Raw genomic sequence first — 26,259 nt, 5'->3', positions numbered from 1 at the left:
GATGTTCCGGTTTCTGCCTATGCAGGGATGTGGGATGTTCCGGCTTCTGCCTGTGCAGGGATGTGGGATGTTCAGGCTTCTGCCTGTGCAGGGATGTGGGATGTTCCGGCTTCTGCCTGTTCAGGGATGTGGGATGTTCCGGCTTCTGCCTGTGCAGGGATGTGGGATTTTCCGGCTTCTGCCTGTGCGGTGATGTGGGATGTTCCGGCTTCTGCCTGTGCAGGGATGTGGGAGGTTCCGGCTTCTGCCTGTGCAGGGATGTGGGATGTTCCGGCTTCTGCCTGTGCAGGGATGTGGGATGTTCCGGGCACTTCTGGGGCTCTTCTGGCCATGCAGTACATGTAGTACTGCAGTGTAGGATGTGGCAAGATAGCTGCTCGGGAGTATCCAGGCCCTTTGGACTACAGATGTGAGCACATGGCTTGTTGCCGCCATATTGGTTTGTAGTGCTTGACAAACTCCTGAAGAAACCAATTTACAATGGAGAAACATGTTTTGTAGTAATTTATTTTTGAGAGCCTCCATTTTGGTGTAGCCCCGGACCACACACAGTGAGGGTGACGCTCTCCAGGCAAAAAGATAGAGGAGTGTACTAGCTCGTCCCGAGCAGAAGGAAGGTCTTTAAGTCTCCATCTGAGCATCCATACGCTGTTTATTTACATCAGGAATGTAAGCGCTCCGTGAGCCCGGCTGCCGGTGGGATCGTATTTAAACATTTTGATTTGGATGCACAAGTGTATTGTTCATCACATTGGGACATTCACTGATTTTTCAACTATTTTTTATACACAGGACACTTTGCTTTTTTGTTTGTTTATCACTGTCACAGTGATTTGAGTGATTTGATTTATTTTATATATTCACTCATTGGCTTATTCTCCTTCGTTGGGGATCATATTTATATTATCATTGTTTGTATACCTACCATTCACTTATTTTTGCGCTCATCATTTAAACGTATTCATTTTATATTTTTTGTCGTTAGCACATTATAGATTTGAGCTGCATTTATTCATTCACTTATGTTATTGTTTATACAATTTTACCCCTCACATTGAAAGTATTGGCTAGCGCTTTAGTTCCCCCTTTTTTACACTTTATCCAGGACTAGCATGGAGCACAAGCAGCCGGCATTGAGATAAGTAGGAGTTGTTCGTAACTCGGGGACTGGCTGTAACTAGATTAACAAATCGAAAAAAAAAAAAAATTGTCATGCACATGTCTACATCATATCACGGGGCCATTTTAGAAGAACACTTATCGGAGAACTACATTAGGAGAAAGCCGGTCCCGCAAGGCAGGGCCCCGATTCCCGAACTATGGAAGAGTTCTATTTACTAAAGCCTAATCTTGCATGAGCTCCGATGTTTGCTTTCTGCTGCTACACTGCACAGGATGATACATTTAATCAATCCACTCATCCTGCATTTTCACAACTCATTTGATGCGGCTTAGTCAGCCGTGAAACATGTTAACCGTCCTCTTGGCTCGGCGGCCTCGAGATCTGTTGAGTTTGTTGAAGTGGATGCAATCTCTCTTTAATTCATGGTCCCAATCCACCTTCCTGCTGCACTGGATGTCACTTCTAGCAGAAGGTTTAAGATGGAGGGAACAGAGCAGGCGGGGACGGTGTGATTTGCAGCTGTAATCTTCCCCGAGATTACAGGAATGTGCGGCCAAATGAAATCACGTTGCTCCCGTTCTCCAGCTCAGCAAGTTCTGAGCTGCAACATATTTTCTGAAGTGTTGGGAGAAGAGAGACAGGCTTTTCCTGTCTGTTGCTAAATTCCCCGTCTGATACAAATGACTGTAAATGCAGAGCACGGGAAAATGATAGAGTTCGCAAAACAGAAACAAGCCGGATGAATGACCTTTGTTGTATTCCGAGAGACGCGTTTCACACTTTTAGTCTTCATTTTACATCTGTATTGGGAACATTCCATCTACGTATAGCTGCCAGGTATGAAGGAAGAGCTCTGAAGTACAATTTGCTTCTAAACTCAACACAATAGCACAACCCCAATGCAAATTTAGAAAAAGAAAATCTTTCTTGGGAAAAAGAAATAAATAAATCATGCATTCTTAATAGGTAGACTATGTTCTATTGCCGGTTCCTGTGGTCTAGGCAAATCCCATTATTACTAATGAATGGCTGTCCACTGGAAATAATGAGGAATCGCACATTTGTATATTTGTCGAAGACACTTCTGCTGCTTAGATTAAGAATAAAAAAGGGGGGGGGGGTCGGACTATATAAACCAAACTGCGAGTGCATCAAAATATCTAAAAGCATAGGGCCAGATCCACAGACGAAGTACGCCGGCGTATCTACTGATACGCCGGCGTACTTTCAAATTTCCCGCGTCGTATCGTTGTTTTGAATCCTCAAAACAAGATACGACGGCTTCTGGGTTAGATCCGACAGGTGTACGTCTTCGTACGCCTTCGGATCTAAGATGCAATACTTTGGCGTCCGCTGGGTGGCGTTTTCCGCGTCGGGTATGCAAATTAGCGATTTACGACGATCCACGAACGTACGGGCGGCCGTCGCATTTTCTAACGTCGTCTGTAGTCGGCTTTTTCCGGCGTATAGTTAAAGCTGGTATTTTTCGGCGTATACATAGAATTGCCATGTTAAGTATGGCCGTCGTTCCCGCGTCGAAATTAGAATTTTTTTTTTTGCGTAAGTCGTCCGTGAATAGGGATGGACCTAACTCACATCTAAGTTAAAAAAATGACGTTGTTTCGACGTCATTTCGCGCAAAGCACGGCGGGAAATTTCTGGACGACGCATGCACAGTTCATTCGGCACGGGGACGCGCTTCATTTAAATGAAACCCGCCCCCAACCCGCCCAATTTCAAATCCGCCGCCAGAAATACACTACGCCGCCGTAACTTAAGGAGCGAACTCGCTGAGGATTCGAATATACGCCAGGTAAGGTACGGCGGCGTAGTGTATCTCTGATACGCTGCGCCGATGCAAATGTATGTGGATCTGGCCCATAATATTTTACTATACAAAAAAAAAAACACAAATATATATTTTTTTAAAATACAATTAGGGCTCTTTCACATGGGCCAGTTTTTTTGGCGGACCTGAACGGGCGCTTCGTGCTCCTCTATGGAGCCGCGGATGTCAGTGGTGACATGCCCGCTGACATCCGACCCGCTCCGATCCGCCAAAGTGTGACGGAGGAAAAACCTACTTTTCCATCCGTCTGGCAGATCCGTCCGGCTCAGCGGGGATCACTTTGAATTTGCCACTGTGCGGGCACATGCCCGCTACGTGCTCCGTGAGCATGCCCGCGGGTCCTACATACTCGATGTCCGCCGGGTGTCCGCGATCGTCTCATGTAAACAAGGCATTTCCCTGTTCTGCCTAGCTACATGACAGATCTACTGCTCCCTGTCATCAGGAGCAGTGATCTCTGTCATGATCTAGGTAGCCCATCCCCCGTTAGAACCAGTTAGAATCACTCCCTAGGACAGGGGTGTCCAAAGTTTTTTCAAAGAGGGACAGATTTGATGAAGTGAACATTTTTTGAACCATTAAAATCTATATGCAAATTGACTAATACACTAATACACCAACAACAATTCTCTTGCTTTTGTGGCTGTGTGTAATGAAGAGTCTAAGGCCCCGTACACACGACCAAACATGTATGCTGAAACTGGTCCGCGGGCCAGTTTCAGCAGACATGTTCGGTCGTGTGTAGGCGCGAGCGGGCCGAATTCCAGCAAACATTTGCCCGCCGGGCCTTTTCCCAGCAGACAAATATTCCTGGACGTGTTTTAAAACCGTCCGCTGGAATCCTGCCCGCTCGGACATGTACGGTCGTCAGTACAGACCTACCGTACATGTCCGAGCGCCCGCCGTCCCTCGCATGCGTCGAATGACTTCGACGCATGCGTGGAAGCCTTTAAATGGCAGGCCCACCCACGTCACCGCGTCATCGTCGCGGCGACGACGCGGACACGCCCTGCGTATTGCTTACGCGCGGACTTCTGTACGATGGTTAGTACAACCATCGTACAGAAGCCCTCTGGCAGGCATGTACGGTGAAAACGGTCCGACGGACCGGTTTCATCGTACATGTTTGCTCGTTAGTACCCGGCCTAAGGATGAGCTCAGGCGTGTTATTTGGATATACCGTATTTATTGGCGTATAACAGGCACCTTCACTTTGAGAGGGAAGTTTCAGGAAAAAAATAACATTTTAAATAAAGAACTGCAAAGCAAAATAAGGGTCAGTGCCCATCAATGCAGCCTAATCAGTGCCCATCTGTAGCCTCACCATCGACATGCATGCAGACTCACCACCGACATGCATGCAGCCTCACCATTGCCAAGAATGCAGCCTCACCGTTGCCAAGAATGCAGCCTCACCATTGCCAAGAATGCAGCCTCACCATTGCCATCCATGCAGCCTGATCGATACCCATCTGCAGCCTCGGAGGGGACAGGGAGGGGGGCGGGACGAGCGCCAACAGATTACATACACGAGAATATCCTGTTTATGCGGTGGCCTCTTTAATACAAAGTTCCGCCTCCTATGATAGACAGAACAGTGGTCCAATGGTGGCCCAGGAGACGGGACTTCCTATTACAGAGGGCGCTGAGTAAGATTCTCACTGTATGTAATCTGATAGCACTCATCCCGCCCCCTCCGAGGATGCCAGAACTGAACGATACATACCCCCCAACAAATCCCAGAGCGGCGCTCTGGGATTTGTTGGGGGCCACAAAAGATATATGTAGCACTACCCCCGAAAGAGCAGCTGGTTTAGATTTGGGTCTGCCTTTACCTTACTGTTCACCATTCTTGTCCTAGGGGTCCTTCTCGAAGAGTTACAAATGTCCACATCAACACTTTGTTTCTTTTTCTTCAGGGGTTTTATTATACAAGTTCCGTCAGAGGGATAGAGGGTTAGGGAAGATTCAGGTACTGTACCTTGCTTTGCGGATCACGGGTATGATCTTGGATCCAGAGGACAAACTGTTTCCACACCGGATAGGCCTTTCTCACTGACCTAGCAGCCGGTGCGAAGCTCATTCAAAAGTCTCAAGTCACAGACTTGATGAATGCCTTAGAGTCATTGCACGGTCCTCTGCCACAGGATCATGTAACCACACTCGCTCTTTGCAAAGTTCCAAAGAAATTACACAGCCAGGATCTTTCAGCCAAACCGGCCGCACTGTAGTGGTAGATTAGCCTAGATGTGTCCTCTAATTGAATCCTCAATTGTTCGGCTGCTTCCAGCAGAGAAGACAGCACAGGACCATCCCTGGACCAGTAGGCTCCAGAAACTTCTGCGCCTACCTTCAGTAGCGGAGCCTCTGGCCAGCAAGCCCCGAGACCAAAAGGCTGCCAACACATCCCTGAGGCCAGGAGGGTCATCAGGTCAGGATCGGAAGACCCCCGCCAGAACGGTGTCTGCCCCTTAAGTACCCCTCCCCAGAATGCACAGCGGCGGGGACCACGCCACTGGGCTGCTTCTGGGCAAGAGGCACTCAATACACCCAGCCCATTGCATTTCCAACCCTGACTCCTGGTGACAGCAACACCCACAGTCAGGTGGAAGATGAGCAACGCAGCTGATCTGGAACAGAAACCCATAAAATTCTGAGCTAAACTACAGCTCAGATAACTAAATTTACAAAAAGCGCCTACTCAACAGGAGCAGGGCGCTACAAATATATATCAAAATCCCCAGTGGGGCCGCATTAAACCGGAAGGAGGGCCACAATTGGCCCGCGGGCCGGACTTTGGACATGCCTGCCATAGGACATACTTAACCTCTTGATCGCCCCCTAGTGTTTAACCCTTTCCCTGCCAGTGTCATTTACACAGTAATCAGTGCATTTTTATAGCTCTAGTTTTGCATGCTCCTGTTTTAGTAAATCTCCCCCTATAGGTATAAAACAACAGTGGGGATTTAATCCCTACTTTCCCTATGTAAAGGTGAACAATCAGGCCAAGCCAATCCTTACAAGAAGCTCCAAATATTGAAAATGCTTGTTTTTAATGAAGTGAATCCAATGTACTAAAATCCCCAGAAGGCGTCCTATTGATGACGAAACACGTAGGTTGGAGCCTTTGATGGTGACGTCATCACGTTTGTTCCTTCCGAGATGGTGGATGGGCGCATGATATAGGAAGTGTAGCGAGGCTGACAGAGATACCGCAACTCTGGCAAGCTAAATTTGTATCATTATTTTGCTGATAAATCACCATTCTCTTGTAAGTGCAAACTTATTCCGTTATTAAATCCATATTTTGTCAACATACTACACCATTGAAGTTTCTTTCCTTTTATGTCTTAGAGTACCAATAGCAACAGCAGGAGCTCTGGATATTTCCTAAGGTTTAAGGGAGACCTTTTCTTCCCTATGCTGGGCGAGACTGCTGTGGTGGTCATCGCTTTCTGGTAAGCAGGTTATTCAAACACCTTGGGTGGCGATCTGCACGCACTTTCTTTTATTGTTTGAAGTGTTTGTTATGATTTTCTTCTTGTAACTTATGTTTGTCTGTTTGAATGGATACTGCTAAATTGAAATCTATGGACTTTATCTTTGATGGGACTTTTATTTTAATTTTAATCACTTTTATTATGTTCACATATTTTTTATATATTTGTTCCAATATTTGTTTATGAATTAATTTAGCCCTGCATCCATTTGACATATATATTTTTATAGCACTAATCGCTGTATAAATGACAATGGTCCCAAAATAGTGTCAAAAGGGTCCGATGTGTCTGCCATAATGTCGCAGTCGCGATAAAAATATTGGCCCGGATTCAGAAAGCAGTTACGACGGCGTATCTCCAGATACGCCGTCGTAACTCTGCGTGCGGGCCGTCGCATCTTGGCGTCTGATTCATAGAATCAGATACGCCTCAATGTTGCCTAGATACGAGCGGCGTAAGTCTCCTACGCCGTCGTATCTTAGGGTGCAATATTTCCTCTGACCGCTAGGGGCGCTTCCCTAGACTTCCGCGTCGAATATGCAAATTAGGTAGATACGCCGATTCAAAAACGTACGTTCGCCCGGCGCATTTTTTTATGTAGTTTGCGTAAGGCTTTTTCTGGCGTAAAGTTACCCCTCATAAAGCAGGGGTAAGTCATGTTAAGTATGGACGTCAGAAACGACCGAACAGCGTCGTATTTTACGTCGTTTACGTAAGTCGTTCGCGAATACGGCTGTACGTAAGTTACGTTCACGTCGAAAGCATTGACAGTTTGCGGCGTAATTTGGAGCCGTTCCTAAAAAAACGTCAAATATGTGGGGTTACAATACATTTTAATAAAACACGCCCACATCATCCACATTTGAAATAGGCGGGCTTACGTCGGACCACATACGCTACGCCGCCGTAACTTAGGGCGCAAGTTCTTTATGAATACGGAACTTGCGCCCTAAGTTACGGCGGCGTAACGTATCTGAGATACGATATGCCCGCGGATAGATACACAATTGTATCTGAATCCGGGCCTTTGTTATAATTTTTTTTAACAGAAATAGAGATTTCTTTTGGTGGTATTTAATCACTGCTGAGTTTTTACATTTTTTTTTCTTCACTGATGTGTGCTGATCAGGCTGCACTGATGGGCACTGATGAGATGGCACAGACGAGGAGGAAATAATATGCCCCACAGATGGGCATCGATAGATGGTACTGATATGCAGCACTATTGAGCACTGATAGGCACAGATAGGTGGCACTGATAGGCTGCACAGACAGGCGGCACTGAGGATCAGGCACTGATGGGCACTGAAAGGCAGCACTGAATTGCGTTACTGATAAGCACAATTTGGCATCACTGATGGACACAGATTGGCATCAATTCTGGGCACAGGTTGGCATCACTGCTGGGCACAGGTTGGGGCTGCACTGATAATCTGTACAGGTCTCCTCTGTGAGGAAATGGCGCTGATCAGGCTCGCCTCTCCTCGCGCTCTGTCAGTGTGAGGCAAGGAGAGATGATTATCGGCACTTCCTTGTTTACATGTGGTCAGTTGTGATTATACACAGCTGATCACATGGGAAAAGAGCCACGTCATCGGCTCATTACTGAGATTGGGGTCACGCCATGTCCCAGAGATACAGCGTTCCCCACGTGTCACGCCCCCCCATGGGCACGCGAGCGCGGTGAGACTGGGGCGACATAGCAGAAAGGGATAGCCTAGGAAATGTGTGACATGAGAGCTTAGAGCTCCACTTTTTGTAAAAAAATGCAAAATAATATGCAATATTTTATATGTACCCTATATATTATAACACACATTTTTCGTTAGTTTTGTTTAACTATAGCAATTAAAGAAAAAAATACACAGAAAACCATTATACTGTACATTACATTTAGGGGCATATTTATAAAGCAGTAAATCTGCCATTTACCATTTATGAATTTATCCGAAGTTACGAATTTTCCGAAATAACGAATGCCGCATCTAAACAAATGGAATGTAACAAATTAACAATAAATAATAATAACAATTATTATTATTATTTCGTTTTATTAATTTGTTACATTCCATTTGTTTAGATACGGCATTCGTTATTTCGGAAAATTCGTAACTTTGGATAAAATTGTATTCATTACGTTCACTAACAGCCAAATTTGTAGTTAGTAAAAGCTATTATTATTAGTTAGTTATTATTTCAGATTTTCAGGTTTTTGAATTTTCGAACCTCTGAATTTAGGAATTTACTAATTTTCAAATTTTTCGAATTTTCAAATTTACGAATATTCATAAAAATTTGTTAAGCGGCTGTTCGTCAATTCGGATATTTCCTTGTCGACATTTGTTAAAAAACTAATTTGGAATGAAACAAATTGCACATGTCTAATGAGCTGACAAGACCCATTCCAAGAGCAACCTCAATTCTGTAAACCTTCCAACTACTGCAGATTACAAGAATTATTTGCGCGAGGAGTAACAAACTATTTTCAGAAAAACAAGCAAGGCGCCTCTAAGTGCAGAAGTATAAAACTTTTAATATCCCCTAAAGGGGTTAACAACACTAACAAGATGGTGGATGAAACAGGCATGTAGCAGGTAAGTGTGTCCAGAAGATGTTCCAGTGGCAGGGCAGTCCCAGTCTTTGATGGTAAAGCTTCCAGGGAAGTCCACGAGATAACAGCCAACTTGTGCTGTAGATGTTCAGGGGACACAATAGTGCTGGAGCCTGGGGATGATGTCAGAGGAAGCAAGACAAAAACCAGCATGGAACACAAACAGGAAGTGGACAGGAAGTGTGTCATAGAGGCGGTGACCGCCTCTAAGACACACTTCCTGTCCACTTCCTGTTTGTGTTCCATGCTGGTTTTTGTCTAGTTTCCTCTGACATCATCCCCAGGACCGCCTCTATGACACACTTCCTGTCCACTTCCTGTTCCATGCTGTTTTTTGTCTCGCTTCCACTGACATCATCCCCAGGCTCCAGCACTATTGTGTCCCTTTTACATTATTCAGCATCGCCGACTGAATGAAAAGATACCAGGATCATGACTGCCGCTGCAATCATGATCCCCGTATAATAAGGTAACCCGATTTTTTAAATGAAACCCGGGGACATATTCTTTTTTTTACTAGTAATGGCGGCAATCAGCGACTCTCTGATCGTCACCGCCACCTCCCACCTCACAGCCTGTCAAGTTTTACTCTCCGGGCCCCGGGTACTACTGGGTGGGGTGCGGAGGAAGATCACTCCACCAGGGAAGGCAAGGAGATAGGCAGGCAGGTGGCTGGCCAGGACTTGAGTCAAGGCAGAAGAACGTGCACCTGAAACTGAAAAAATATTCCCTCTACTCCAACCAGCACATGATCATCAGAAAGGGGTACAGATAATGAAAAAAAAATTAAATTAATTCTGCACTGACTGTCTTTGAAATTGCCCCAGCCCCTGTTTAAATCCAATCCGGGGACAAAACCGGGGACAAACTTGGTCAGGGGACAGTGTCTTCAATCCGGGGATTGTCTCCTGAAACCAGGGATGCCTGGTCACCCTACCATAAAACCACTGAAACCCTAGGATGAACAAGTATTTTCTTAGGGAGGGAAATGGTCAATTAAAAAAGAGAAATAGTGAGGCCATTATGAATACAAAAGTGGAAGAAAACCCATTGATTTAACTGTTTCTCCTAACAGTTATATTCAAGGCGTGCATGCTAATGGTCACAGTTGCTTGTGCTTCCAACCAAACTGTGAAGCCATCAAAAGGCTGGCGCCATCACTGATCACATGTGTAGCACCATGGCAAATGCAGATCAAACAGAGGCTAAGATGGCAGCTTCCTTGGCAGTAAAGGAAATCTGGATTTAGTTCTGCTTTAAAGATGAATCTCAGACAGCTGTAAAACACAGCCAATTTTTGCAGCTATGTGTTCATCAAAACATCAAAATATAATTTCAGATGTAATATATGCAACTAGTACAAGCACCAGTTGGTTTTAAAGCTGAATTCCAAATATGATTTTTTGTTCATAGCTACATTGGACAAATATAATTATGCTTATTCTATACCTGGTTGATCTTCTCACTCCCTCTCCCTCATTCTTTCCACCCCCCTCCCTCTGCCATATTACTCTCAACCCCCCTCTGCTCCATTCCACCCAATAATCCACCCTTGAAAACCAATACAAAGTTTACATGTCATCCAGGCAGTGATGTAGGCAGCCAAAACAAAATCCTCCCACCCCACAGTCTAGTACAATGTTTCTTAACTAGAGGGCTATGGCAACTTGGGTTACCCTGTGATGCCATGAGCAGAAGACCCAGTTTACACTGGATCAGCATTGTGAGTTGCCATGGTGTGCGTAGGCCGGCTGCCAGCACCATAACAATCAATGATGCGCTATGGCCAGTACACACCGCATCATTCAATGCTAGGTTGATTGTGGCCTGCTCACCCACATCATGGCAATGCATGACTCTGATCCAGGGCAAGTGGTATCATGGGGGGGGGTCACCCCCAGCATTCAGGACAAGATGAAAATCCATCTTCTCTAGACCTCCTACACATCATGCCCATTGCCACACTGCTGAGCGGCCAATGACATGAAGGAGAGGGTCTGATGTGAAGAGGAGGCTCTGATGTGAAGGAGATGTTCTGATGTGAAGAAAAGGCTCTGATGTAAAGGAGATGTTCTGATGTGAAGGAGATGTTCTGATGTGAAGAGGAGGCTCTGATGTGAAGGAGATGTTCTGATGTGAAGAGGAGGCTCTGATGTGAAGGAGATGTTCTGATGTGAAGAGGAGGCTCTCATGTGAAGGAGATGTTCTGATGTGAAGAGGAGGCTCTCATGTGAAGGAGATGTTCTGATGTGAAGAGGAGGCTCTGATGTGAAGGAGATGTTCTGATGTGAAGAGGAGGCTCTGATGTGAAGGAGATGTTCTGATGCGAAGAGGAGGCTCTGATGTGAAGGAGAGGGTCTGATGTGATGGGGAACCTCTGACGTGAAGGAGAGGGTCTGATGTGATGGGGGAACCTCTGACGTGAAGGAGAGGGTCTGATGTGAAGAGGAGGCTCTGATGTGAAGGAGATGTTCTGATGTGAAGAGGAGGCTCTGATGTGAAGGAGATGTTCTGATGTGAAGAGGAGGCTCTGATGTGAAGGAGATGTTCTGATGTGAAGAAAAGGCACTGATATGAAGGAGATGTTCTGATGGTGGTTGTGTGTATTGTCCCAGGCTCAGGTTCCCCATTGATACATATGGACCTTCTTGCTCGGTGACATCATAGATGAATCATTAGTACAAAGCAGCCGTGTTCCGCAGACAACATATAAATAAGTGAAGCGCAGTCAGGTTCTCCTGATAAACATTCCGCTCTTTACACTCTTCCTTCTGGGGGCAGCTTGCCAGGTGTTACTGCCAGAGCCGGGACAAGGAGTGGGCAGGAGGGACGGCTGCCCCTTGCGCAATGGTTTATTGCAGGGATGGGGGGCACCCTTACCCTAACCCTAAGGGAAAGGAGGGGCACAGTTTGTCATCTTTGCCCTAGGCGCTGGATGACCTTGTCCCGGCACTGGTTACTGCCCTCCCTCCCCCCTTTCGTCCTGCCTATAGCCTATAATACTTTCCTATACATAGTATAGCAATCCATACATTATACTTGACAGCTTGCCAGGCCGGCATCAGAGGACGGGTCGGTAATCGGTGTGAACATGACTTTGTGTAAATAAAATAAAAAACCTAAAGAACATGAAAAGCAGCTGCTGCACCAAATTGGAGATGATGTGCCCACCATACAACAACAGGCACAAGCAATAAACAATCATTCTGTTACAGAGGAGGTCAGCTGCAAGTCACTTGCAATACAAGTCTCAGTTAATGAGCGTAGCGTGCAAAATGACCCCGTCATGTATAGAGCGCCACAACATAAATGAAACGCATAATTCAATATACAGCAATTATTCCCATTACACAGCAAAGGCTAATCTGCAGCAAACATCTACAGAGAGAGCTCCCGCCGCTTGTTGCGTGGGATTTGCATTGAGACCGGCTGATTGGACAATGGAGGAGAAGCTGCATACTGATGAGGTCTTCCTTCTGCTTACTCCACCCTCTCTTCCTATTCCTCATTGTCAGGATATAGCAAAGCCTAATTGGCTTGTAGGGCCAGAAGTGTACGTTGCCTCCTTTAACCACCTAACGACCGGCTCACGCATATATACGCCTCCTGTGAGCAGCTCGACGTATATATGTCCCCTTTAAGGCCTCGTACACACGAGGCCGTTTTCGCGGACCGTTTTCATCGGACATGTCCGCTAAGAGATTTATGTCTGATGGTTGTACACACCATCAAACAGAAATCCGCGTTGACAAGATACTCGGTGACGTGGCCGCGCCGTCGCCGCGACGATGACGCAGCGACGTGCACGGCCCTGGAAGGTCAATGCTTCTACGCATGCGTCGAAGTGATTCGACGCATGCAAGGGCTTTCGGCCAAGCGGACATGTCCAGTGAGTCGTACAGACGACCGAACATGTCCGACGGACAGGCTTCCAGCGGACAGATTTCTTAGCATGCTAAGAAACATTTGTCCGCTGGAAACTTGTCCGATCTGCCGGAAAATTGTCCGGTCGGCCGTACACACGACCGAACATGTCCGCGGAAACTGGACCAGTTTCAGCAGACATGTTCGGTCGTGTGTACGAGGCCTAAGATGCGGCATTGTGGACGCGCACGAGCTCCATGAGTCCGAGCACGGGTCCCGTGGACTCGATGTCTGTGGGGATACCCGCGATCATCTCACGGAGAGGAAGAACATGTAAACAAGGCATTTCCCCATTTTTCTTAGTGACAGGACACTGATTACAGCTCCCTGTAATCGGGAGTAGTGATCAGTGTCGTGTCACTCCCTAGGACACACTTAACCCCTACAGGTTAACCCCTTCACTGCCATTGTTATTTTTACAGTAATCAGTGCATTTTTATAGCACTGATCGCTGTATCAATGACAATGGTCCCAAAATGGCGTCAAAAGTGTCCGATGTGTCCGCTATAATGTCGCGGTCACAATAAAAATCGCTGATCGCCACCATTACTAGTAACAAAAAAAAATATTAATAAACATGCCATAAAACTATCCCCTATTTTGTAGACGCTATAACTTTTGCGCAAACCAATCAATAAACGCTTATTGTGATTTTATTACCAAAAATATGTAGAAGAATACGTATCGGCCTAAACTGAGGAAAAACCTTTTTTTTTATATATTTTTGGGGGATATTTATTATAGCAAAAAGTAAAAAATATTGTTTTTTTTTCAAAATTGTCGCTCTATTTTTGTTTACAGCGCAAAAAATAAAAACCGCAGAGGTGATCAAATTCCACCAAAAGAAAGCTCTATTTGTGGGAAAAAAAGGATGTCCATTTTGTTCACACGTGCAATGGTCAGTTAAAGAGACGCAGTGCTGTATTGTTTTACAAAGGTGATCGTTTACAAATCACTTAAGGGCTATAAAGATTATGGGCCAGATTCACAGAGCAAGTATGCCGGCGTATCTACTGATACGCCGGCGTACTTTCAAATTTCTTGCGTCGTATATTTAGTTTGAATCCTCAAACCAAGATACGACGCCATTGGGGTAAGATCCGACAGGCGTACGGCTTCGTACACCTTCGGATCTTAGATGCAATACTTTGGCGCCCGCTGGGTGGAGTTTGCGTCGTTTTCAGCGTCGGGTATGCAAATGAGATTTTTCAGACGATCCACGAACGTACGCGCGGCCGTCGCATTCTCTTACGTCGTCTCTAGTCTGCTTTTCCCGGCGTATAGTTAAAGCTGCTGTATTGTGGCGTATAGATAGACTTGCCATGTTAAAGTATGGCCGTCGTTCCCGCGTCGAAATTTGATTTTTTTTTTGCGTAAGTCGTCCGTGAATAGGGATGGACATAAGTCACGTTGAAGTTCAAAAAATGACGTCGTTGCGACGTCATTTCGCGCAAAGCACGGCGGTAAATTTCGAAACGGAGCATGCGCAGTTCAATCGGCGCGGGGACGCGCTTCATTTAAATGAATCACGCCCCCTACCCGCCAATTTGAATTACGTGCCGAGAGATACACTACGCCGCCGTAACTTACGCCACGTGAAATCTTTGTGGATTCGAATATACGCCAGGTAAGATACGGCGGCGTATCGTATCTCTGATACGCTGCGCCTGTGTAAATGTATGTGAATCTGTCTCATTGAGGGGAAGGCAGAAAAGTGTCCAAATCTTTACAGAAGCTGCTAAATGAATAAAATAATTTTTGGTGGATTGTCCCTTTAAGCAATTTTAGAAGCTTTTTCAATGTTTTTCTTAAATAAATTTAATTAACAAAAAAGCATTAAAATTACTTATCGCCTCTAAACTTTATTTTAGACAGAATTACTGAAGTGGAAAAAATAAGCAGCCGCTCATGTCACGCTTGTTTATTTCCACAGTTTCACCAACAAAATGTTTTTACTGCGTACTGTCTAAAAAAGGATGATTTTTTTTTTTTAAAATACGTATTGAGCATCATTTGGTAATTATGCTTTTTTTTTTTAAGGCGTATAATTTGTAGAAATTGAGAGGAGCCTTCTGTAGTTAATGAATGCACCATATAAGTACAGAAGATGCTTCATGTGAAATGAGGGAATTATTCTAAGTGGATAGTCAAACCGCTCTTACCAAGAGGAAAGTAAAGAGTATACAAATTATCCTTCATAAATCAGCATCCGCCTAATAAACCCTAATGCAAGAGCTAATACAATTTATGACGGTGAAATAAAATTAGATTACGCTCTGAATATTTAATCTGCTCGATCTTTCCTCTGATATATAGGACTTTCTTTCAAGCCATAAGTCCCCTCTGTGCTGCACACGTTGCTCCTGTAAAACAGTCTATTCATCAATTTTTTTCCCGCTACCGATGACTTCCGAAGAACTTGGGTCAGTAAAGATCGCAACCATCGCAACCACCTCCAGAAGAACGACGAAATTGCCTTCTATTCCAACCTGAGTGCATTTACCACTAAACAGGTGTGTGTGTGTCTATCTTCCGATAGTAACCTACAGTCAGGGTAATAACCAGCTGCCGACCTCCTTATAGAGGTTTTACTGCTACAGGGTGGCCGCTGTGCGCAGGATCACTTATATACAGTGTATTGTCAAAAGTATTGGGACACCTGCCTTTACATGGCACATGAACTTTAATGGAATCACAGTCTTAAAAGGGTTGTAAAGGTAAATGTTTTTTCACCTTAAAGCGGGGTTCACCCTAAAAACAGTTTTCTAACATTACATTGAGCTCACTCTCGACATTGACAGTATGCTGATTTTTTTTTTTTTTTTGCTGTACATACCTTGTATAGCTATTTTCTTAGCCGGCTTCCGGGTAGTGAATCCCGCGGGAGTGGGCGTTCCTATGCAGCAGTTAGTGATTGACTTGATGACAAAAACGACCCCCCCCGTTGAGTCGGCGCTATACGGCGCCTGCGCACCGACGTTCGGCTTCTTTTGGCAACTCGTGACGCTCCTTATGCGACGGTTGGGGGAGTTTTTGTCATCACGTCAATCACTAACTGCTGCATAGGAACGCCAACTCCCGCGGGATTCACTACCCGGAAGTCGGCTAAGAAAGCAGCTATACGAGGTATGTACAGCAAAAAAAAAAAAATCGGCATACTGTCAATGTCTAGACTGAGCTCAATGTAATGTTAGAAAATTGTTTTTAGGATGAACCCCCGCTTTAATGCATCCTATGCATTAATGTGAAAAAACATCCGACGGTACCGCCCCCCCCCCCCCGAACCCCCGTTCTACTTACCTCACCCCTCGAAAGTCCCGGGCTGGTCCCCGTGATCCTCTTCGGTTCCCAGCCTGGCCGTTGATTGGCTAGGCTGGACGGATTGATAGCAGTGCAGCCATTGGCTGGCGCTGCTGTCAATCACACCCGATGACGCGGCACGGCTGGGGCGGGGACGAGTGATACAGTCGGCCGCTATGCCAGCCGCTGTATCACAGGAGCGCGCCCGCAAAAGCAAAAGCAAAAGGACAGTCAGGACGCCCACTAACGCACAGCTCCTTTCTCTATCTGCAACGTAGAGAGCGTCCTGAATCTCCTGCAGTGCAACAACACTCCACACCAGGGAGAAAGCCTCGCATTACTGTGTGGAGTTACAGACAGAAGAACAGGAAGTGAGGATTTCTCATTTAAAAGCAAAATGGAAGGATGAGGTAAGTGAATGAGGACTGCACTAAGGTAAAGGAAGCCATTTAGGGGAAAAAAATTGTACCTTTACAACCCCTTTAATGGAATCCCAGTCTTAAGACCCGTACACACGATCCAATTTTATGGCCATAATTGTCTGATGGACGTGTTGTGTCGGATCATCCAACCGTGTGTATGCTCCATCAGACAATTATTGGCTGAATTAACGACAACAAATGTTGGCTCTTCATGCTCACCAACTGTTGGGCAATAAATCTGTTACATTGGTTTATCAGATTGTATGTACACAAATCCATCCAACTAAAATCCAAAGTACAAACACGCATGCTCGGAACCAATGCTAAACATCAGACAACAATAGCAGAAGTTGCCCAAGGGGTGGCGGTAAAGAGCTGAAAAAACATGTGATTTGGTGAATGTTGGCTGAAAATGTTGTGCCGTGTGTATGCAGAACAAGTTCACGGCCAACGCCCTTCAACCTTGTTCAACCTCTCCTGAACGATTTAACTTGACAGCTAGAAACCAGCATCTAAAAATGGCCATTTAGCCGTGTTTACATGCCGCATTTAGCCGCGTTTGCATCTAGAAGCGTTTGAAAAAAAAAGTTATTTTACTTATTACCATATGTACTTGAGTATAAGCTGACCCGAATATAAACCGAGGCACCTAATTTTACCACAAAAAAATGGGAAAACGTATTGACTCGGGTATAAGCCTAGGGTGTTCATCTTCATGCCTCACTGTGCCTCACTGTGCCCATGCCTCACTATACCCATGACTAGACTGACGTTTAACATGGGAGTCTATGGAAGGGGTGCCTGGCTTTGAAAAATTGATGCTCCCCAGCCGTAGGTCCCCCAGACAACAAACTTTGCACACTTGTAGAGGAGAAATTGGGCTACATGTGTGCCAAGATCCGGGTCCAGAAGACCTATGACCGGCCGGTACCGGGTCCCCAAAGTTACCAGAGAAATTACCTTTTAACATGGGAGTCTATGGAAGGGGTGCCCGGCTTTGAAAAATCGGTGCTCCCTGGCCGTAGGTTCCCCAGACAACAGACTTAGCACACTTATAGAGTAAGAGTGGGGCTACATCAGGGGTCAAGTCCTGGGGAAAAAAGTGTGGGAACTCCCACCCAAGATCCACTCCCCCACCAAAAAAAAAAAAAAAATGATACGCTCATATGTATAATTACTAAACCACATGTTTTTTTTTTTCGATCCTTTCGAACTTTAAGCAAGTTCTTTCTAAATCCTGCAATAACTCGCGACAGACCTCCACAATGTCTCCTGGGAACAATGAAAAAAGCTCCCAGGAGACATTGCGGCATCGAAGAAATTGTTTTTACACTACCTGATGAATCCATATACAGGAAGCGGCCAGTAACATAAAGGATTACTAAGGTTCGCCTGCCCCTGACAGTGACTCGAGCTGGGTATCACCGCTTAGTGAAGGATTAACTTGGGCGGCTCGGCTGCTCTCGGCTTTTCTAGTCCTGCAAAGGGAACTGCGTTCCTGCTGTGAAAAAAGTGCAGGAACTCCGTTCCCACGCGTTCCCGCAGGACTTGAGCCCTGGGCTACATGTGTGCCAAGTTATGGCTGGCTGGTACCGGGTCCCCAAAATCCGGGATATCAGGCGCAAAAAGGTGACTTGAGATACGCAGCGTAAGTGCACAGATTCACCGTCGTATCTATGCGCCTGATTCTTCATAGAAGATACGCCTGTAATGTGGCTCCATCTGTCCGACGTAAGTTTCCTACGCCGTCGTATTTTGGGTGCATATTTACGCTGGCCTCAAGGGGCGCTTCCATTGATTTACGCGTCAAATATGTAAATGAGCGAGATACGCCGATTCACAAACGTACTTACGCCTGTCGCAGTAATCTACGCCGTTTACGTAAGGCGTACATCCGACGTAAAGTTATTCCACATATAAGGAGGCGCATCCCATGCAAAGGTTTGGAACAGCTGTCGTATTTTACGTTGTTTACGTAAGTCGTACATGAATGGGGCTGGGCGTAGGTTACGTTCACGTCGGAGGCATTGAGCCGTCGTAGCTTAGGGAGTAAATTTGACGTGATTCTGAGCATGCGCAAGCATACGCCGTTCGTTCGGCCCATCATTTGCATGGGGTCAAGCTTGATTTAAACGGATCACGCCCGCTTCCTTCCTACTTTGAATTAGGCGGGCTTACGCCGGGCCAATTTACGATACGCCGGCGCAACGTTGGGACCGAGTGCTTTGTGAATACTGTTCTTGCCTCACTGATTTACGTTGGCGTAGCGCATATGAGATGCGCTACGCCGGTCTAAAGATGCGCCGCTCTACGTGAATCCGGCCCAATGTCTACAGAACAGCCCCCAGAAACATCACTTCCTGCTTGTGTGATTGACTCACTTACAGAAATCTGCACTAAGTCTACACTAAGAAGATTTTGGGCACCCCCTATAACAAAAATTGTATTTTAAGTGACTGTAATAGAATGTATAAATAACTGACTCCACTTTCTTTAAGTAGAAATTAACTTTTAAATGTATGTGTTTTGACATAACTGACAGTTTTCATAGAAACACACCCTGTGAGTCATTGTGTTAAGCTGATTTACGGAGCAGCCTGTTGTATAAGCAAAATCATCTGCTAGTTCTTGTTAGCTAAAGTCAGGAGTTTAAATCATGATAAGAAAATACTGAGTTTGTATAACTTTTAGAAACATATGCATTAAAACACAGCCCCTCCCTTCTTTCTTCTGCAAATAAGCCACTGTGGTACTGAATAAAGACCCTCATGAACACACTCAAATCTGTTTCCCTGTATCTCATTGGTCTCTCACGGATCCGTTGGAAATTAAAGCTCTTCCTGCATTACCTGAAGTACACCTGGGTGGCCATATTACCTGCTTTAGTGACATACTTCCAAAGGTAAATCATGCCTAAAAGAATGCAGACCCTGCCACCTTCCTCATTGCAGCCCTGCAGTTGCAGCAGCTGATTGATAATTATAAACTCACTCCCATTCACATTCATTTTTCACATGGACACTGACAAACACACAGCTATTTCTTCAGAATAACAAAAGGTAGGAATCTGCAACTAAGTTTGTTAAAAATCCTTGCAATGTACACAGATCACCCAGAGGAGAATGTTTTCTTTATGAACAAAAGTGGAGTTACTCTTTTTTTTTTTAAGTGTATTTTTTTTGTGCGTGTACTCGAGAGAGGAGCCGGACTGCAGGAGTTGGGAGTAGGCAGGCCTCCCCCAGAGGCAATCTACCACCTTTCTCCATGCCCCGGGTGGCAATGGCGGTGTGTGAGGGGGTCCTCCCACACAGCCCGCCCTACCTGCTCCGCTTTGAAGCCCAACGGGTCAGAGGGACTCCCTATAAGGGAGTGAGAGGATTTGCCCGCTCATCCAGCCCCGTTAGTCCTTCGCCTCTCTTTTTTAGAGACCGCGTGGTCAAAGTGCGTGCATGTTAACCCAATTTCGAGTGCGTGTAAGTGTGGTGGTTTTTGTGGGAGGGGGGGTGGGCCTACTACGCACAGGCTTATCTCGCATAGCACTCCTACCGGGAGCCGGGCTGAGACCACCAAACTCAATTTACATGTAGCCAAGACCGGGAATCCGAACCCCTAGCTGCAGAGGTGAATGGCTTGTCAGCGCAGTGCCAATCGCGTGGAGCCACCGCAGCTCCCGGAGTTACTCTTTACACTGCACATGGACAGAACTGTATACATTATAGCCTGTGTTTCAGGATGATGGAACTCCTGCACGTGCATGGGGGTCATGTGATCCTGTGCCAGCCAATCACTATAGCCGATGACTAGTACCTTGAAGAATCTGGGCAGATTGTGCCGGCACCAGCCTATTGTAAACTTTAGTTCCACTTTTCCATATCTTGATGAATCCGGCACATTGTGAGATATTACGCTTCTATTTTTATGTTTAGGAACAATTAAATGGCAACTTACAGTTTACTACGACGTTTACTTTCTTGACATCAGAATAGGGCACTGCGTTCTCAGCCAAACACTCGTAATCACCCGCCTGGTCTCTCGTAATCCCGTATATGTCCAAATACTGCCCGGTTCCAAATGGTTTAGCTGTAAGAAAAGAGAGAAAATAGAATTAATAGAGGAAAGAATAAAGAAGCGTCTTGGCTTTAGCAGCATATTTACAGTCTGTGTACTGTCTGTCATAAATAGTAATGAAGGCTTTTAGCAGATTTGTAAATTAATTTAAAATTGGTAACGGAGAGAAGTCGTATTTATAGCTGAATTTTTAATCTGCTTGAATTTTGCTTTCCCTGGTTCCTTCCCTTTAGTCTCATCAACATGCTAATGAAATTTTTAAATAAAACCCGTTTTCATTACATACCTTGTTTTAGACTTATGCCCCTTACACGCGGTCGGAAATTCCGCCAGCAAAAGTCCAATGTGAGCTTTTTGTCGGAAATTCCGACCATGTGTAGGCGCCATCGGACTTTTGCTGTCGGAATTTCCGCCAGCAAAAGATTGAGAGCAAGTTCTCAACGGGAAAAATTCTGATCGGAAATTTCGATCGTCTGTAGCAATTCGGACGCGCAAAATCCCAACGCATGCTCGGAAACAATTCGACCCATGCTCGGGAAGCATTGAACTAGATTTTCTAGGCTCGTCGTAGTGTTGTACGTCACTGCGTTCTTGATGGTCGAAAGTTCAGAGAACATTTGTGTGACCGTGTGTATGCAAGCCAAGCTTGATCGGAATTCCGTCGGAAAAACCATCCAAGATTTTTCTGACGGAAAATCCGATCGTGTGTACGGGGAATTAGTGTTATCAATGCTAGGTCTCTGGCATCCAATGCAGGTAGATCATGGCTGGTAGGAGGAACCAGCAAGGTACTATACATACATAGCTTGCAACTGTCCCTGATTTCGAGGGACTGTCCCTGATTTGGAACAAACTCCCTCTGTCTTTCTTTCCTCCTCATGTGTCCCTCATTTTGGTCTGATCTATACAGATGTATATAAAATGCACTTTTTATCTTTCAAAAAGTGTTTCCCAGTGCTAAACCTTTCATCTGATTTCTAAATTGCATTTGTAAGTTTCAGAATCCAATATAAAGGAATAGTAGTAGTAAAAAAAAAGCACTGGTGGGTTTAACTAATATTTCTTTTTGTATAATTCTCCTTTATGGGGGTGTGGCAGGGGGTGTGTCCTATGCCTACATACTTTTGCAAATAGGTGTCACTCGTTTCCATCTCAAAAAGTTGGGAGGTATGGGGGCGTAGATAAGGAGGGGGATAAGAGGATCCATCCCCTTTTCCCTCCAGAGCATCCATTGAAACTCAGTGCAGCAGCCTCTGCTCCTGCTACCTTTTTGTATCATTTTAATTGTAATCCTTTAAGGGAGCATGGTAGGGGGTGTTTCCTATGCCTACATACTTTTGCTAACAGGTGTCCCTCGTTCTCATTTAAAAAAGTTAAGAGGTATGTACTGTACATGGCTTCCTAAAAAAACATCACAGCACCCAGCCTCTGTACTATTCAAGGTCCCTCAGCCCTGATGTGTGCTGCTGAGCCGGTTACAGTTGTGTGCAGCTGCATGTTCTGCTGAGCCGGTTACAGTTGTGTGCAGCTGCATGTTCTGCTGAGCCGGTTACAGTTGTGTGCAGCTGCATGTGCTGCTGAGCCGGTCGCAGTTGTGTGCTGATGAGCCGGTTGCAGTTGTGTGCTGATGAGCCGGTTGCAGTTGTGTGCTGCTGAGCCGGTCGCAGTTGTGTGCTGATGAGCCGGTCGCAGTTGTGTGCTGATGAGCCGGTCGCAGTTGTGTGCTGATGAGCAGGTCGCAGTTGTGTGCTGATGAGCTGGTTGCAGTTGTTTGCTGCAGAGCCGGTTGCAGTTGTTTGCTGCTGAGCCGGTCGTAGTTGTGTGCTGCTGAGCCGGTCGCAGTTGTGTGCTGATGAGCCGGTTGCAGTTGTGTGTTGATGAGCCGGTTGCAGTTGTGTGCTGATGAGCCGGTTGCAGTTGTGTGTTGATGAGCCGGTTGCAGTTGTGTGCTGATGAGCCGGTTGCAGTTGTGTGCTGATGAGCCGGTTGCAGTTGTGTGCTGATGAGCCGGTCGCAGTTGTGTGCTGCTGAGCCGGTCGCAGTTGTTTGCTGATGAGACGGTCGCAGTTGTGTGCAGCTGAGCCGGTCGCAGTTGTGTGCTGATGAGCGGGTCGCAGTTGTGTGCAGCTGAGCCGGTCGCAGTTGTGTGCTGATGAGCGGGTCGCAGTTGTGTGCTGATGAGCCGGTCGCAGTTGTGTGCTGATGAGCCGGTTGCAGTTGTGTGCTGATGAGCCGGTTGCAGTTGTGTGCTGATGAGCCGGTTGCAGTTGTCTGCTGCTGAGCCGGTTGCAGTTGTCTGCTGCTGAGCCGGTTGCAGTTGTTTGCTGCAGAGCCGGTTGCAGTTGTTTGCTGCAGAGCCGGTTGCAGTTGTTTGCTGCTGAGCCGGTTGCAGTTGTGTGCTGCTGATCCGGTTGCAGTTGTTTGCTGCTGATCCGGTTGCAGTTGTTTGCTGCTGAGCCGGTTGCAGTTGTTTGCTGCTGATCCGGTTGCAGTTGTTTGCTGCTGAGCCGGTTGCAGTTGTGTGCTGATGAGCCGGTTGCAGTTGTGTGCTGATGAGCCGGTTGCAGTTGTGTGCTGCTGATCCGGTTGCAGTTGTTTGCTGCTGAGCCGGTTGCAGTTGTGTGCTGATGAGCCGGTTGCAGTTGTGTGCTGATGAGCCGGTTGCAGTTGTGTGCTGCTGAGCCGGTTGCAGTTGTGTGCTGCTGAGCCGGTTGCAGTTGTGTGCTGCTGAGCCGGTTGCAGTTGTGTGCTGCAGAGCCGGTTGCAGTTGTGTGCTGCTGAGCCGGTTGCAGTTGTGTGCTGATGAGCCGGTTGCAGTTGTGTGCTGCTGAGCCGGTTGCAGTTGTGTGCTGCTGAGCCGGTTGCAGTTGTGTGCTGCTGAGCCGGTTGCAGTTGTGTGCTGCAGAGCCGGTTGCAGTTGTGTGCTGCTGAGCCGGTTGCAGTTGTGTGCTGCTGAGCCGGTTGCAGTTGTGTGCTGCTGAGCCGGTCGCAGTTGTGTGCTGCTGAGCCGGTCGCAGTTGTGTGCTGATGAGCCGGTCGCGGTTGTGTGCTGCTGAGCCGGTTGCAGTTGTGTGCTGCTGAGCCGGTTGCAGTTGTTTGCTGCTGAGCCGGTTGCAGTTGTTGGGTGCTAAAGCCCACTTAAAGGGCCGCTGTGAACAGGCATTAGGGAGTTAATTTCATCTTTGCTCAAAGCTGCTTGCCTGGAGTTTAGCTTTAAAGCTTCACTGTGAAATACAACATTATTTTCTCTAAATAGAACGTTTTCCGTTTATCACTTCCTAAGTGTGCAGATGTGAGAACACAGCACCTACAGCATTTGCGAAAAAAGTTATTTACATATCACAATTTCTCACAAATAGAAATAAAACGAAGTGAAGACAAGCAGGGCCCCCAGGGCTCAGCTCCCAAATCTGGGCCGACAGCAAGTTTTGTCTGATTAAAGTGATAATAGGGGTTCATTAACATGGGTGTAATACAGCGTATGGCCATAAGAGGGCAGTGTCTGCCAGGGGTGCAGCGGTGTTCCATGCATTAAAAGGAAGCAGCGTCCCAATTGACATGAATAGGATTGCCTGCACAAGGAAGTATTACACACCTCTGCACCCCTGGCTGGCAAACACTGCCCCCTCATGGGCATACACTGTAGTACGCCCATTTGAACAAGGCCTGAAGCCAACATTTCCTTCCTTGTAAGATGAGATGCTGATAGCAGGACTTACATGCTCTTTCTTTTTCCCCAAAATCTGTCTCCTCTGTTCTTGCTCCTCTTATTGTCCCCCAGCCAATTTCAGGTATATTGGCGTTCCCCTGTGCCTTCTGGGACCCTGCTGACGCGCACCCAGCACAGTAGCTGATGAGCAAAGTCCTGATACCACCATCTAAAGAAAAAAAAGTCCTGATATCAGCATCTGATTTTGCAAAAATAAATAAGAATTCTGTCCAATAAATAAATAAAAGGACGTCAAGTGTGTTTGGGTACAACGTCGTGCGACCGCGCAATTGTCAGTTAAAGCGACTCAGTGCCGTATTGCAAAACATGACCTGGTCATTAAAGGGGTTGTAAAGGTTCGTCTTTTATTTTCTTAGTTAGTGCATTGTTGGTTCACTTACCTTTTCCTTCCATTTCCCTTCTAATTGTTTTTTTTTCTTTGTTTGAATTTCTCACTTCCTGTTTCTCCTCAGTATGCTTTCCACCATAATCTGAGCAGTGGAAAGTCATTTAGAACACCTTACTGAGGAGAAACAGGAAGTGAGAAATTCAGATAAAGAAAACAAAGAAAAAAAACATTTAGAAGGGAAATGGAAGAAAAAGGTAAGTGAACCAACAATGCACTAGCTTAAAGTAACCTATTTAGAAAATAAAAAACAAACCTTTACAACCTCTTTAAGGCGGTAAATCTTCCGGGGCTGAAGCGGTTAAAAAAAAAGGTAAAAAACTATGCGCATCTATTTTTAGGCTACTTTCGTACTGAGGAGCTTTGCAGGCGCTATTGCGCTAAAAATAGCGCCTGCAAAATGCCCTGAAAGAGCCCCTCTTTTCACTCCAGTGTGAAAGCCTGAGTGCTTTCACACTGGAGCGTTGCGCTGGCGGGACGCTCAAAAAAAACCTGCTACCTGCATCTTGTAGGAGCAGCCTATACACCGCTCCTAAAGCCCCCCTGCGGTAAAGCGTCGCTATTTTTAGCTGCGCTTTACCGTAGTTTTTGCAGAGCTATTGGGCCGCTATCGGGGCGCTTTTTTAAAAAGGGTTCGGCGGTGCTGCCCATTGATAATCATTGGGCAGCGCCGCCGAACCTTTTTTTTTAAAAGCGCCCCGATACCGGCCCAATAGCTTCTCAAAAACTACGGTAAAGCGCCGCTAAAAATAGCGTCGCTTTACTGCCGACGGTGCAACACCCCGGTGTGAAAGTAGCCTTAATGCACCTGCAATGTGAGTATTTAGCCGACTTAAACTGGAAGTTCAGTTGGGCTTTAACTTCATGGGCCAGATCCTCAAACCAATTACGCCGGCATATCTATGGATACACCGCGTAATTTCAAAGTTCCCCCGTCGTATCTGTGTTTTGTATCCACAAAACACAGATACGACTGAATCTGGGCTCGATCCGACAGGCGTACGTCTTAGTACGCCGTCGGATCGTAGGTGCATATTTACGCTTGCCGATAGGTGGCTTTTCTGTCGAATTTCGCGTTGAGTATGCAAATTAGCTAGATACGGCGATCCACGAACGTACGTCCGGCCGGCGCATTTTTTTACGTCGTTTGCATTCGGCTTTTTCCGGCGTATAGTTACCCCTGCTATATGAGGCGTATCCTATGTTAAAGCGGTGGTTCACCCTTAGAGGGCACTTTTCCCCCTTAGATTCCTGCTCGTTTTGTCTAGGGGAATCGGCTATTTGTTTTAAAATATGTGCAGTACTTACCCGTTTACGAGATGCATCCTCTCCGTCGCTTCCGGGTAT

General features: G+C 46.2%; 1 protein-coding gene across 6 annotated transcripts in view; it reads right to left on the bottom strand.

Moving 5' to 3' along the window:
• The window catches only part of NEGR1 (neuronal growth regulator 1), a 641,177-nt gene that overhangs the window by 237,116 nt on the left and 377,802 nt on the right, over positions 1-26,259 (bottom strand). For 3 of the 6 annotated variants that reach the window (XM_040360703.1, XM_040360701.1, XM_040360702.1), the window contains exons 4-5: positions 24,517-24,675; positions 20,678-20,809 (exon numbers count right to left, since the gene is read on the bottom strand). In XM_040360703.1, coding sequence (XP_040216637.1) covers positions 20,678-20,809; positions 24,517-24,675 — 291 coding nt within the window. The remainder of the gene's footprint in view (positions 1-20,677; positions 20,810-24,516; positions 24,676-26,259) is intronic. The other 3 variants (XM_040360705.1, XM_040360704.1, XM_040360706.1) reach the window with 1 other exon arrangement.

The sequence above is a fragment of the Rana temporaria genome, chromosome 7, assembly GCF_905171775.1.
Source record: "Rana temporaria chromosome 7, aRanTem1.1, whole genome shotgun sequence".
Classification (NCBI taxonomy): Eukaryota; Metazoa; Chordata; class Amphibia; order Anura; family Ranidae; genus Rana; species Rana temporaria.
Note: the sequence above shows the minus strand (reverse complement) of the source record. Positions and strands in the feature narration are given on the sequence as shown.